We start from the raw sequence: 13,578 nt of genomic DNA, 5'->3' as shown, positions 1-13,578 counted from the left end.
TCATGGCCTTGGATTCATGGATGTTAAATAAACACAGTGTCATGATGTTGTACGTCTGGAATTTAAGCTTTTGAACCCTTAATTTAACCCAGGCCATCGAGGATAGATACTCAGTGAGGGTGAAACACTTCTCCCTAGCAAGAGAGGGAAAATGAAGGGCGATTCAGCCAATGCCACTTTCACGCACCTCCCGGTCAAAGGGTAACATGGGCATAGGTCCTCCTCACTGTGATGTCCAGAAAATGATGTGACAAACAGAGTTAATCTAAAATGGATGGGAGTTGTCATGTCCCAATTAAGGAAGTGGCACTGGTACTGTGAGTGTGTAATCTTTGTTTTGCCAACTTTGATATTTAATTTACCTTTGGTTTGCATTGCAGGAGTTATAGGTGATCCTCAGAGGAATCATGTTCAGAAAGTAAGTTGTGCTGATAAGCCAGAGGATGACGACAGTAATGGTCCAGTGACCCCTCTGTCTGTGGATCAGAGCGCTGGACCCTGTGCCACAAAAGGCCGGCCTCCTCCTGGATCAGAGGCAGCACCAGCTGCCATGGAGTCAAACCTGAAGAGAGATCCACTCGACACGGGTGGGTTGGGCTCAGTGGAATCTCCGTCTGAGGAAAGTTCGTTGCAAGTCTACCGAAGAAGGCCACGATCAAAAAACTCCTTCAGACTGGCTTGTAACTTTACCCAGCTGTATCTGCGAGATGAGGAGATTCAGTTCCCTGAAAAAGTGGCTGAACCTTTCAGTGACGAGCAGGATCCGTCCAGTCCTTCACCGCTGATGTCATTGTCTTCACTCCAGAACAGTGAGGCTGAGAAGAGACTCCTAGAGGAACACGGGGAACTGCAGAAAGGTAACACATACTGCGTTCTGCCTTCTGAAATAATGAAGAAGTTTCTTTTCTCAAGATCACAAGTGTTTAAATATTTTTGGATTGACTAAAATGATAAAATTCATTGACTTTTTGTGCTGTATGGTACAGGATCTGTCATTTTAAGTGTACTGTCAGACTGAACCCCTTTCTTTGGAATACTTCTGCCAAATTTCATTACAAGAAAGGTCATTTCTACCGGACAATACCCACAACAAGAATGCTCACTTTGGTGAGCTGGTCATGGGTATTTCAGTGGTGCAGCCTGTTGGTGTATCACCGCCCTGTGGTGTGGGGGACGTGGTCTCCAGCCACGATTCCCCTCAAGGTGAGTTCCCCACCTCCGTAATCAGAGGAGATGCTGAACAAAGCCTAGAAATGATTGAGAGAGAAAAAGAGAGCGAATTGGAGTACCTGCAGCGCACTGAAGTTACAGAGTGGCACAGGCAGAGGCCTGAGGGGGGTAGGTCGTCTGACAGCTTGGAGGAAAGAGGTCTGAAAACAACAGCGACTACACTTCAAAAGTACTTCATTGGGTGTAAAGCGCTTTGGGATGTCCTGAGGTTGTGAAAGATGCTATGCAAACCTTTCTTTTTTTTTCTTTTTGAAAGAGGGGAAGGAATATAGGAGATGGTAGAATTGAGATACCTGTTACTTAATCGCGAGTACACTGTTTTCCATCAATATTTCTTACTTAGGAAGTAATTATTAACCAGATCTCTACCATGATGATGTCACTGACAGCTTGCTAACAGATGCTGTGTTCTGTTCAGCCTGAATGACTGCGGCTCGAAGTTGAAACACTGATTTGACGTCTTGAACCTTTTTTTTCTAATCTGAATCTTTTAAATTCATGTTTCAGAATTTCTACTTTACAACCTATCCCAAGTGTTCCCAGAAAAGCTGGAGGACCACATGTTGGACGTGCTAAGCAGCGACGCATATAGTACAATGGATCACTGTGACAAGGTATGACCAGCGCATTGCTACTCCACACAGGCCTATAACAGCATCACTCACTTATGTTTTTTGTCAAGGGCAAGAAGCCAGAGTAGTGACAACAATATGTAAACCAAAACAACTAGTTGATCTCATGCGACGTTGCACAGGGGCAGTCGAGACCAAGGGAGTATTTTTAACCTAATCCAACCGGCGGGAAATTGATGGGATCAGATTGGCCGCCCAATGGAAAGTAGAACTGGCCAGAGTGTTAATGGGCAACCGAGCCGAGCCCTTCACTTTCCTGCCAGGCGAATTTGTTTAAAATTACCCCTCTTTCCCCCTCCCCAAGTGTTGTCTTCAGGTAAAATGGGGTAAGTGGGCAGGGTATAATTAGACCAGGACATGCAGAGATAATTTAGTCTCCATTTTAAAGTCAGACATTCTGTCCTTTTTATTTAATATTTTGATTTTATGGTATTTATAGTAAAATGAACAGCAATTTTGGAAGCAGAGAAGTAGAGTTGGTTGGAGGATCAGGAAGCACTTCTTTACACAAAGGGTCGTGGAAATCTGGAGCTCTCGCCCCCAAAAAGTTGTTGAGGCTGGGGGCCAATTGAAAATTTCAAAACTGAGATTGATAGACTTTCGTTAGGTTATGGAACCAAGGCAGGTAGGTGGAGTTAAGATACAGATCAGCCATGATCTAATTGAACGGTGGAACAGGCTCGAAGGGCTGAATGGCCTACTCCTGTTCTTATGTTCCTATGGAGCACAGGAAATGTCTGCAGTACAGGCTGAGGAGCTCGGAGACACCAAACTGAGACACTACAGCGCCAGTACTGGCGGGAGGGTGTAATTACAACACAGCAAGTTTACATAGGCAATTTCCATCATAAATATGGACATAGGATTTTATAATGGAAGAAGTTGGCACAAAAGTGTGACAACAAAAAGTAAGAAAGGGCGAGCAGGCATAAGATTTTTAATAATTACAGATGGATAAATGTGATAATCTATCATGCATAAGAATGTACAATTGGAAAGTGCTCCCTACAAAGGCCCACCAATACACATGACTGTACCTAGCACTTCAATAGTAAGCAAATCTTCAGTATTACAGTTACCAATCCCGTTCTACTGTTGGTTATTTAGGCGCAGAAGCAAAACCTTTGATGGGTTGATGCTAAAGAATGTAAAAATGTCTTTTTTTATAACTATAAAAAGGTTATAGAAGTACTAGGTAGACTACAACAAAGAGGTTGTATTAACTCCTAACGCTGTTTTGGTGTTTCGAACTAAGAAATTCAAGTGCCGAGCCTGACCTTTAACCTGGAATGTACTGTCTTTTTCCAGGATTCCCACAAAGGAATTCCCAGTCTGAGTGGTAACTACAGTTCTGGAATTCACTCAATGTCATGGAACAGCCAGACTGATGGACACAGCGCCAGCTTCAGCCTCAGCCAGCGGCTGGATCACCAGCAGGACATGCCAAGCCTCTTCAATGGTAAAAAAAATCACTTTGAGATAACTAGGCCTAATAAGAACTCCCATTGAAAACTTTATAGACAACCAGTGGAGACCTACCACAGTATCACCAAGGCGTAACATGAATGAGTGTTCAGATGACATTGTAAATCGTGAGAGTGGGTAATCAATATTATCTGAACCCTGAGGGAAGTAAAGTTAAGGCGGGACCTCATCAAGATACATAAGGGGTGAAATTGGTCTTGGGCAGTAGTGCAAAACGGGCAATAGCGAATCAGCAATCCATTTTACACCCCACCTGATTATTTTTTCCATTGCAGTCAATGTAAAAAATAATCAGGCAAAGTGTAGAAAGGGCTCTTGATTCACTATTGCCCAAGACCAACTTCACCCTCATAAAGCATTGAATGACATAGACACATAAACCTCGGATATCACTTCACTGTAAGTCAGACCAGTAGGATAAAAAGGCAGATGTTCAAATGGGTGATAAGTAAATTTAAAACAGATCTTAGAAAAATCTCTTTATTCAAAGGGTGATAAATATTTGGATTAATCTGCCAGATAGGATGGTGGAGTTGAGTGTTCAAAATCCTTATGGACATATATTGGACATTATATTGGACATTAATATACTGAAGGATTGAATATTCCCTGATTTCTGTCAGGAAAATAAACTGATATCATTACTTACATGATTTGATTCTGGAAACCTCACTGCTTGCAAGGAAATGAAAACAGTAAGAAATCACTAAATCTCTCTCTATTACGTACAGTCACATGCTCTGCATGATGTCTAAAGGCAGTAACACATTCTGGGCTTGAGATCTTGTTAATAAATCGAGTGAGTTATGTCATCAGGTTTAGCAAAAAGTAAATTTAAATCAGAAATATTTCTTCACTCAACAGGTGATAAACATTTGGGATAATTCTGGGATATGTTGCTATCTTAAAACACACTGCAGACTGTGTGATATGTGAGATGCCTCTTAAAATGACCTCAAGATGTTAAGATTAAAACAATGCATGATACTTGCTGCTTAAAAAAAATTAAAAACTCATCATTTATTAGCCATAATTCTCCTTGAGTTCTTTTGTGATGTATTAATTGCACTGGCAGAAGGGGATTACATGAATTGTACTAACAATGCTCATTTACAGGGCCAGGTCACATCGCCAGTGCAGGCCTGCAGGGCTTTGCACAGGGAAATGGGGCAGGAAAGTAGGCACAACTGTGGGACTGGCCCCTGGTCTCTGGGCCTTCCGGCCTCTGTTAGAAAACAGCAGCCAGATAACCATTGGGAGGCTTCTCTTGCCTAAGACCGTGGCCTCTGCAGATCCGAGGGGTCCCTGGCACACAGCCTATTGATGGCTTCTTAGAGGGCTCCCCAGAATGGGTGCCCCTTTCCATTGCTCCAAAAATAACTAAAGTGGGAGGGCCGGAAACCCCTCCTCCCTTCCACGACTGCCCTTGCTCTGCACCTGTCGTAAGCACAGGCTATAAGATACAGGGGTGCACTAGTGCAAAAGTATTCAAATCTAACCTGCTAACTGAGGAAGGGTATAGATATGGCAATGCAATGGTTTTTTTGGAGGTTTGATTACAACTTGTCGAGACAGCTCAAACCGAGTCCCAGTGTTCCTTGTGACTAAATGCAGCGATTTCTATTTTAGGGGTTGAGGCCAGAATTCACACATTCAGTGGAGAGTGTCTGATTGTACATGATATGCGAAGGGCTACAGTTGGCCAAGTAGCCACAGGAATCAGTAATCTGGTAAGTGAATAGCTTTTTTGAAGGAGAGCTAATACAGTCCCCACTGCTTATAGCGGGTGTATTGGTGTTAACAAGGTTTGACCACTATAGGCGGTGGACGGTTAATCCATAATAGGTTGTACTGTACACCAATCTCCAGCATTAAGCCTCGTCTCTATAACAACTGAAGCTAGCTCACATTCTCGACAGCAACAGCCATGGAATTCTTTTCAAGGCTGAAATCAAACAATATTCAGGTGCTAAGGATTAAACGGCAGCTGGTGAATTCACAGCCCGTTTCGAGTTATGTGTTTCTCTCTTCCCCTTCATGGCTCTATTTTGATGCCTTGGATGAAGGGAAGCCAAGTTGGAAATCCTTTCGTTCTCAGCTGGAGTCCAATTACCAAGACAATGGACTGATTTCACAAATGCAGTGGTTGGAGGGGAGGGTATGCATTCCATTGGCGCTTCACATGTATAAATCGGTAAATACAGGAGATTAACAAGGTGCAGTTTTATTGAAGAACCTATTGAACGGCCCGAAATAGATGGTGTGCTTAATATGTTATAAGCGCTGCCTTTGTAATTGATTCCTACGGTACTGGCAAATGGTTAGCGCTATTTACCCGATATAGGCAGCTGCCCGTAATAAGCGTGGATGGTACAAATGGTGGGGACTGTATATAGATATATTCTTATTGGGAGAATTGTATTTTAGTCCTCAAAATGGTTAAGAAAGTCTTGTAGCTAGAGTAACAGCACTGGAGTCAAGATCCATGGTTGACTTCCAATATTAACTGTCCAACACCCTTTGCCGTCCCTGGAGGGTTGGTTTCCTTTCTTTCGTCTCTTCTCCTGGAGGTGCTGCCTCAGTTATCTGCCCGCTGGTATCTCATTCAAGTTGTAGTTCTTCAGATGGGAAGTTAAAAAAGTGAGTGTAAGGAGGGCATTCGAGCCAGGAAGGGGATGTGGGGACAGGGAGAAGAATCACAGCCGAGAATGATCCTGCCTTCTCCAGCACGTTTTCAAACAAGGGTCAGTGAATAGTGATTAGACTGTGAGGTTTGAGCTGTCTTTGCTGGGTTTGGGCAAGGGGCAGGAAGGATGGCAAAACCAGCAGGAGGAAGGGGCCGCTCCTCAAACTTCCTAGCATGTTAACAAACAAGTAGCATTGATGGTGTGCACCAAGGTGTTCATTAACTCACCATCCTGAGGGGTAACTGAAAGGAGATGATAGGCAAAAAATGTTCAAATATTTATTTAGTTCCAATACAATCTCTTAACTTTTTAACTTCATTTTACGTTATTGACGAAGAGGTCTTAAACATGGAACACATTTTCCTCTATTTGTAAGGATAAAGGGAAAATACCTAACTAAACTTTTGTTGGATTATAATGACAGTTTAATAAAAGAATTTAAATATATACACAGCAAAATATACCCCATACCTGTAGAAGGAAGTTTATTTTATGAGAGTCTGTGGACCGTAGATTGAAAGCACTAATCTCTGACCTGTTCCTCATTGACAGATCCAGGCTCCTAGTTTTTCTCTGGTGAAGCAAAATGGACATCCTATTTCTCCTGACTTTGAAATCCCGGAATCTGGAATTGACCTGCGATGCACTCCTGCTTCCAACTACAGCAATTCTTGGACCTGGAGGATTAAGGATGGAAACCTTCATCTCAAATCTTAAAGCTTTTCTATACATATCTTCAGTATTCTAGGATTATAAGTCAGATTTCTCATTTCAATCACTCAGAGGCTCAGACTCCCTCAACCCATTTGAATACCAAAACCACATTAGTGGTCCAAACCACTAGTAGGGTTTACTTCTCTTAGTTTGAAGTTGTTTAATTTGAATTATCTGGTTATTTTTAAGTGCTAAATTCCCAATTTGTTGTGTCCTTCACATTACCTAATTTGAATTATTGGATAATTAGAATATTTTACAAGGAAAGAACTTCTGATTATCAGCAAACTGTAGTGGTCATACTTCTAAGAGACTCAGGCCACCTACTAACCTCCTTGCTTATAACCGCATTATGGCGAATTTTAAACAGCTAAGTAACTTCATTGAAATGGATGGGATCTCTCCCACATTATTATGGAAAATAAAATAACTAGGAGCATGCTATTGTCAGGCAAATAAACATATTCAATTAAGCACTTTTGGGTTGAATTTCCATGGGCGTTCTTCTGTTATGAGGGAATTTGATAGAGTACATTAGGAGAAACTGTTTCCCCTGGCAGGAACCAGAGTTGGTAACCAGAGGATACAGATTTATGGTAATTGGCAAAAGAACCAGAGGGGAGATGAGGATTTTTTTTTTACCCAGCGAGTTATTATGATCTGGAATACGCTGCCTGAAAGGGTGGTGGAAGCAGATTTAGTAATAACTTTCAAAAGGGAATTGGATAAATACTTGAAGGGGAAAAAATTGCAGGGCTATGGGGAAAGAGCAGGGGAATGGGACTAATTGGATAGCTCTTTCAAAGAGCTGGCACAGGCATGATGGCCTCTTACTGCACTGTACGATTCTATGATCCTATGTTCATCTGATGTAACATCAGCGGATGATCCGCAATAAACCTGAAGAAACTTCATGAACATTTACGCCATTTCTCCAGGGTTTCTGCGGATCATCTTCTGCAGTTTCTGGAGAATCCCTGCGGAAAGTCAACCCCGGTGTATTTACATTAAAGTAAGTGAGCCTGTAACTGAGCATGACGAGCACTCAAGCATTAAGCAACTAAGTGTGGGGGTGGTACTGTACGATGTCAGGGCCGGTTACCAAGGTGAAATCCTTTAACAAACAACTGTAGAATTGACCTTCAGAAACCAGACTCTGCCATTGTGCCTGTGTGCTGATTGGCATCAACCACGCTTGGTTTGGGTTTCACTCTTCAGTTACTTAACCGTTGTGCCCATGCACCCAGACACAAGTTCCTCCAGAGCAGGTATCACCTCTAATCAGTTTGCACAAATGGGATTTCAAAGGAGATTTGAGCCAATGCTTTTTTTTGTAGCTACTTCAATGGTGTATTTTACAATAACTTCCAATTATGTTTAAGTATTGTGGGCTTTGAATGTAACATTTGAAAAATGCTTCTCTCCTTTAGAGTGTCCTTTTGGGGTCACACAGAAGCGGAATCATCTTCTATTGATTCAAAATATAAGCAGATAGAAGGAGATATTACACTGGACATTTGAGATAAGCCGAGTATATTGGCTCTTTGGCCACTTCAAGCTGTTCTTTTAGTTGCCACTGGTACCACCATCAGCCACGTGGCCTTTGACAGGTAAAGGTCCAGTTGCTGGTTGACCTTTTTATCCCCCCCCCCCCCAGTTGAGATTTCTTAAGCTGCTCATGACACAGTGTTCTGTGGGGATGTATCAGATAGTGCAGGCCGTGGAGGCTGAAGAGCAAAACTATTGGCCGCCATGCGGAGTCTGCCACCCCGTTGAAGGTAGTGAAAGTGGCAAGGGGTGAGATATTCCACCTCGTGTGGGGTCATGGTGATACACTCTTTCCCCATGAGAACCTTACTTTGTGTCAGCTGTGGTGCAAGGTGGTGATGATGCCATATGGATCTGCATCCAGATCACCTGCCCTTCCAAGAGGCAGAAGTTTAGGAAATGAGAAACTGCAATGGAATGGGAGGAGGGAAGGAGAAACTAAAAGGCCTGACCTTTTAGGATAACAAACTAAAAAGCAACCCTATTTTGTTATTTGTGTTCTGTGAAAGAACAAATGGATTCAAGATTCCTAAAACCTGTATAATGTTGACTAAGTTCTAACTATAGTGGATCACAGAGGATTACTACTGAGGTGAAACACTGGTAGATTGGGGGATCCTTCCCCATAAATGTCCAATATAATGAATATGATCTCCCTATTCTCCAACCTGCCCTCGGTTACTGCTCAGTTCTGAAGTGATTTTTGTTACTGCCCAGTTCTGAAGCGGTTTGCCTAAATCCATTTTACTCAGATCCATATAGATATATTTAATAAGAAATAAATGTTGTGATATACTTCTGCATGTTAACATAGAGAAAGATTCCTATGTGTAGCCATATGAAACTTTGCTATGGATTCACATTGATCCGTGTGGAGACTGTTTCCTGGGGTTTATATCAATCCCGGGGTTTGTGCGTAACTTTTCTTTCATTTGCTTCATTTTATAAAGTAGAATTGTTAAACTGCACCAGGGTCGGGCACCAGGACTTGAAAGAAAATTTTCAGTTTTATCAGTCTGGAAGCCATCTTCATTCTGCAGGCTCCTGAATATTCTTTTTGTGGTATAGTCTGCTAAGTCTGAGGCAGGGTAGTATATAAAGGTTGAGGTTACCTCACAGGTCTACTATAAGTCTCTGGGATGTATTGAAATTGAAATGCTGCTACTTACTATTTAAAGCTTGAGCGTTTAGTTTGTGGAGCTGTCTGACAGAACAGCTTCAGGCCATTTGAATCAGTGATAGTGGAACTCTGGCCAATGGTGTATAGGGCTCAAACCAAACTGTATTGGCTCACATTTAAAGGGAGGGTAGATGCTGGTCATCAGTGCAACCTGACATGCATTTCATTAGCTGTGAAAAACAATGCTCTTTCCCTCAGTTGAATTTAAGCTGCCAATCAGGTATATGGGATGTTTGTTCATATAATATTTTAAAATATATATATATTTTTTTGAAGTTGTATTTCTTGAATGGAAAATACCACTCTAATGTTATAATATTTAATATAGTTTTTATTCTGATGCAGTACCTTTGCTGTACTGAAGAAACTTAAGGAATCTTGCACTAAATTGTAACAATCTGGGCAAGAATGTATCTGCGCTGACGGTGTCTGCTAATGCTGACTCTGAGGACAGTTTCGAGCACCCATCACGTCACGAGTCAGTAACTGCAAACCTTCTCTTGTCGAGGCTGCAGACGGTGACACGCTGCTGCCACTTTCCGGCTTCTGAGGAGGTGGCACACAGCTGGTACCCCTTCACTACTCCTAAACGTAATGAAACAGCCCAGGGGCTTCTTTAGATGCCAGTTTGATTACCCGGTTTGTAGGATCTTAATAAGATGGGTATACCGGTTGCAGAGACTCGTCTCACTGTTTCTCTTGCCTTGGGTTCGATTTGAATTTTTCCATATCGCCCAACATCTGATTCGTCCAAGAACACCAAAAAGCATTTTTATTTTGATCATCCAGACTCATAAAGAATAACACTTGAGCAAAAAAAGCTGCTAGAATCTTAATGATGTATCTATTGCTCTCATAACAAAGTATAAGAGGGTATAATCCGTCCAGATATAATCCTTGGGATAGGGCTCACTAGACAGTGCAGGCTTTGAGGCCGTTGCCTGCTGCAGAATGGGGCTTGCAATTTGTTCTGATAGGAATTATGTACCACAACATCAAAACAGCCACCAGCATTATATAATGCATTTCTGCTCTCCTGGGATAATATTAAATTACACAGTCCTAAACTAGAAAAGATTAGCTGATTTTAATCTATCCAGACCGTGTTAAACTTCACACACCAGCAGTACAATCCGCAGTTTAAAGAGGGGGAATCATTTATGTAAAAACATAACATATAGTTATATTGTTAATTTCTAATACATTGTAGAATTCATGATACCTAATATCCATTAAGGAAGATATGTTTTCTGAATAATCAACCTGCCTTTTAAAAGTAAGCTTTGGAGAAAATCCTTTTTATCATACTCTGATTTTTCTTGCTTGCATTTGTTGGTAAATGATCAGATGATCATTTACCAACAAATGATCCCCTTTCTAATAAAAGATAATTCCATTTATCAAGATAGCCCCCATAAATTAACAGCACAGTAGACCAACAGGATAAGAGTTAAGAGCGTTATAAGCTTATTTAGTCAGTATTTGGAAAAGAGGAGGTATAATTGAGGATGGAATGATCTTTTTTAAATTAATTAGATGGGTCATAAAATACTGTTGTGACATCCCTGGTGGACTGTTGTTAGGAGCAATAGTGTAAGGTTCAAAGGTCTTTTGTGATGTATTGTGGTGAGTTTTTTCTAAGTGTTCTTGCGTGCTCACTCACACAGTTGAGTTTATAATTGAATGGTAGCTATATATCCAGGGATTTATTCAGTGCTTTTATGTTTTAGTCACATATTGACGCACTAAAGCAATTTAATGCATTCTCCATGTATGGTTTTAAAACAATATTATTGCTGATTTGACAAAGTAGCCATTACTGAAAGATTCTGTAAGGCTTATTATTGAATTCTGGGTGAATCCCAAAACCATGTCAGGGGCAAGCACGGTGCTTGGAATGATTGCAGGTGGTTATTAAATCTGAGGTATTTTCTCAATTGAAGTAAGTGGATTGTTTGTTAATTAATTCATTGTAACAAGTAGCATCAAGCCTGGTTTGGATTTTATAATTCTCACTGGATTCATTTTGTTCAGGGTCTAAATCTCTTTATTTTGTGTTTGCTAGGGGGTGGGTCCAAGCACTGTTCAATTACTGTCAGTGTTTAACTGGCACTTGTCATTGTATCACATCATCAGTAACCACAAAGCACTTTGGTCCAAGGCTTTGACATCAAATTCAACGGGTGAGAAAGAGATGGTGGAAAGTGCACTTCAGAACAATTGTTGAAAACTTGAATTCAAAATAACTCAGACCTAAAATAAAAGTCTCAATAAATTGAATATTAGAAGGTTAATGTACTGCATCATCAGAGATGTGAGGACATTAATAGTTGGATTAGTGGAAGATAGCTCGGTATGTGGCAGAGGATAGCTGAGTCGGTCTGAGTAGTAATTAGGTTCAAACTGAAGTTGTCTGTTGTGTCTTGATAGGAATGGAAAAAGTACGATTGACATAAGGATAAGGAGAATTCAAACTTTTTGACTATTCATAATAAACTTTACTGCCTTCACCAACAAGAAATGTACAACTTAGAGAGTCTGGGATCCTATGCAGTGTTGTTACTAGTCATTTTCAGCATCTTAATATCAATATGCTAAAAAAGATTGTATTTAACTAAGATATTTTAATGTGCGATGTTCATCACCTGATACTGCTCCCACTGCTGGTGACAGAGCTATAATCACCAGTACATTCTCTCGCTGGAATACAGCTCAAAAGACCCACTTCCAAACATATATTTGGAAGTACTGGTGGTTCTTTTTCATGTTTAAAGTAGATATATAGCTTGAAAGTCTCCCACTCCCACCATTAGCCATTACTAAAATGCTAGTGACAACGCTACTATGACTTTCTAGACTGTTAATTTAATCTGGCTGGCTCATTCTGGTGCTGGTGTTACATTTCAAGTCCTGTGCCCTTTCTTATGATTTATTGAATGTGTTTTAAAATGATTGTGCTGCCGACTGGTGAATGTAACCTTTGTTTTGATGATTGTGGCCAAAATAGCTATGCAGTCTACTTTTATCCAACAGAAATCTGTGAAACACTTATCTCATTTAACTGAACAAATTATACTTTGAAGTGAATTCATTGTGAAATTTCACACTTTTTTTCTGGAATGTTTCCTTGCAATTGTGGCACAATGTAATTGAATGGTACACAAAGTAAAATAATAAAGCATTTCTGAAGCTGTACTTCTGATGTTTTGGGGTTCATTCATGTTCTCGTATATCTGTTAATGATAGAGGTTGGGGTGAATAAGCTTAAGCCATCACAACAACAACTTACATTTATTTTGCGCCTTTAACATAGTAAAAACGTCCCAAGGCAAAATTTGACACCGAGCCACATAAAGAGATATTAGAAATAAAACAGAAAATGCTGGAAATACTCAGCAAGAGAGGTAGCATCTGTGGAGAGTGAAACAGAGTTAACGTTTCAGGCCGAAGACCTTGTCGTCAGAACTGGAAGATGTTAAAGAGTTAAAGTGTTTAAGCAAGTACAGAGCCTGGGAAAGGTTGTGGGGGGGCGGGGAATGGAGGGGAGGAAAGAACAAAAGGGAGGATCTGCGATAGGGTAGAGGGCAAGAGTGATTAAATGACAAAAGGGATGATGGTGCAAGGCAAGGAAGGTGGTAATGGGACAGGCTAAGAAACAAAAGATCAGTCTAGAGTAGCTGTCAATGGCAACAGCAGAACCTTTACCAGCAGCTGCAGTCCAATAAATAATAAAAAAAAAATTTAAAATTGGGAGCAGTGGTTATGGTGTGAAGTTATTGAAATCAGTGTTGAGTCCAGAAGGTTGTAAAGTGCCTAAACAAAAGATGAGATGCTGTTCCTCGAGCTTCATTGGAACAGTGTAAGAGGCCGAGGACAGAGAGATCAGTGTGGAAGTGGGACGAGGAATTAAAATGACAAGCGACCGGCAGGTCAGGGTCACGCTTGTGGACAGAGCGGGACAGGTGATGAGGAAATGTCAGGATCAGGGTGGATTTCGAGGGGCGGTCGGAACTCCACCCCAGAGAGGAGAATGCAGCCTAAAGGCTCCGGAGTAAAAATTGGTTACAGCCCGTTTACATGTGCATAACCAGCAATGCGCCGT

The 13,578-nt window shown here is 41.1% G+C and overlaps 1 protein-coding gene across 1 annotated transcript in view; it reads left to right on the top strand.

Annotated features, from left to right (window-relative positions):
• map3k14a (mitogen-activated protein kinase kinase kinase 14a) overlaps nt 1–12,671 on the top strand; it is a 56,269-nt gene extending 43,598 nt beyond the window's left edge. Inside the window, 5 exon segments of the mRNA XM_067969094.1 lie at nt 381–857; nt 1,738–1,844; nt 3,171–3,321; nt 4,977–5,077; nt 6,587–12,671. Of these exon segments, the coding sequence (XP_067825195.1) occupies nt 381–857; nt 1,738–1,844; nt 3,171–3,321; nt 4,977–5,077; nt 6,587–6,751 (1,001 nt within the window). The 3' untranslated portion in view covers nt 6,752–12,671.
• Nucleotides 12,672–13,578: the final 907 nt, after the last annotated feature.

The sequence above is a fragment of the Heptranchias perlo genome, chromosome 30, assembly GCF_035084215.1.
Source record: "Heptranchias perlo isolate sHepPer1 chromosome 30, sHepPer1.hap1, whole genome shotgun sequence".
NCBI lineage: Eukaryota > Metazoa > Chordata > Chondrichthyes > Hexanchiformes > Hexanchidae > Heptranchias > Heptranchias perlo.
Note: the sequence above shows the minus strand (reverse complement) of the source record. Positions and strands in the feature narration are given on the sequence as shown.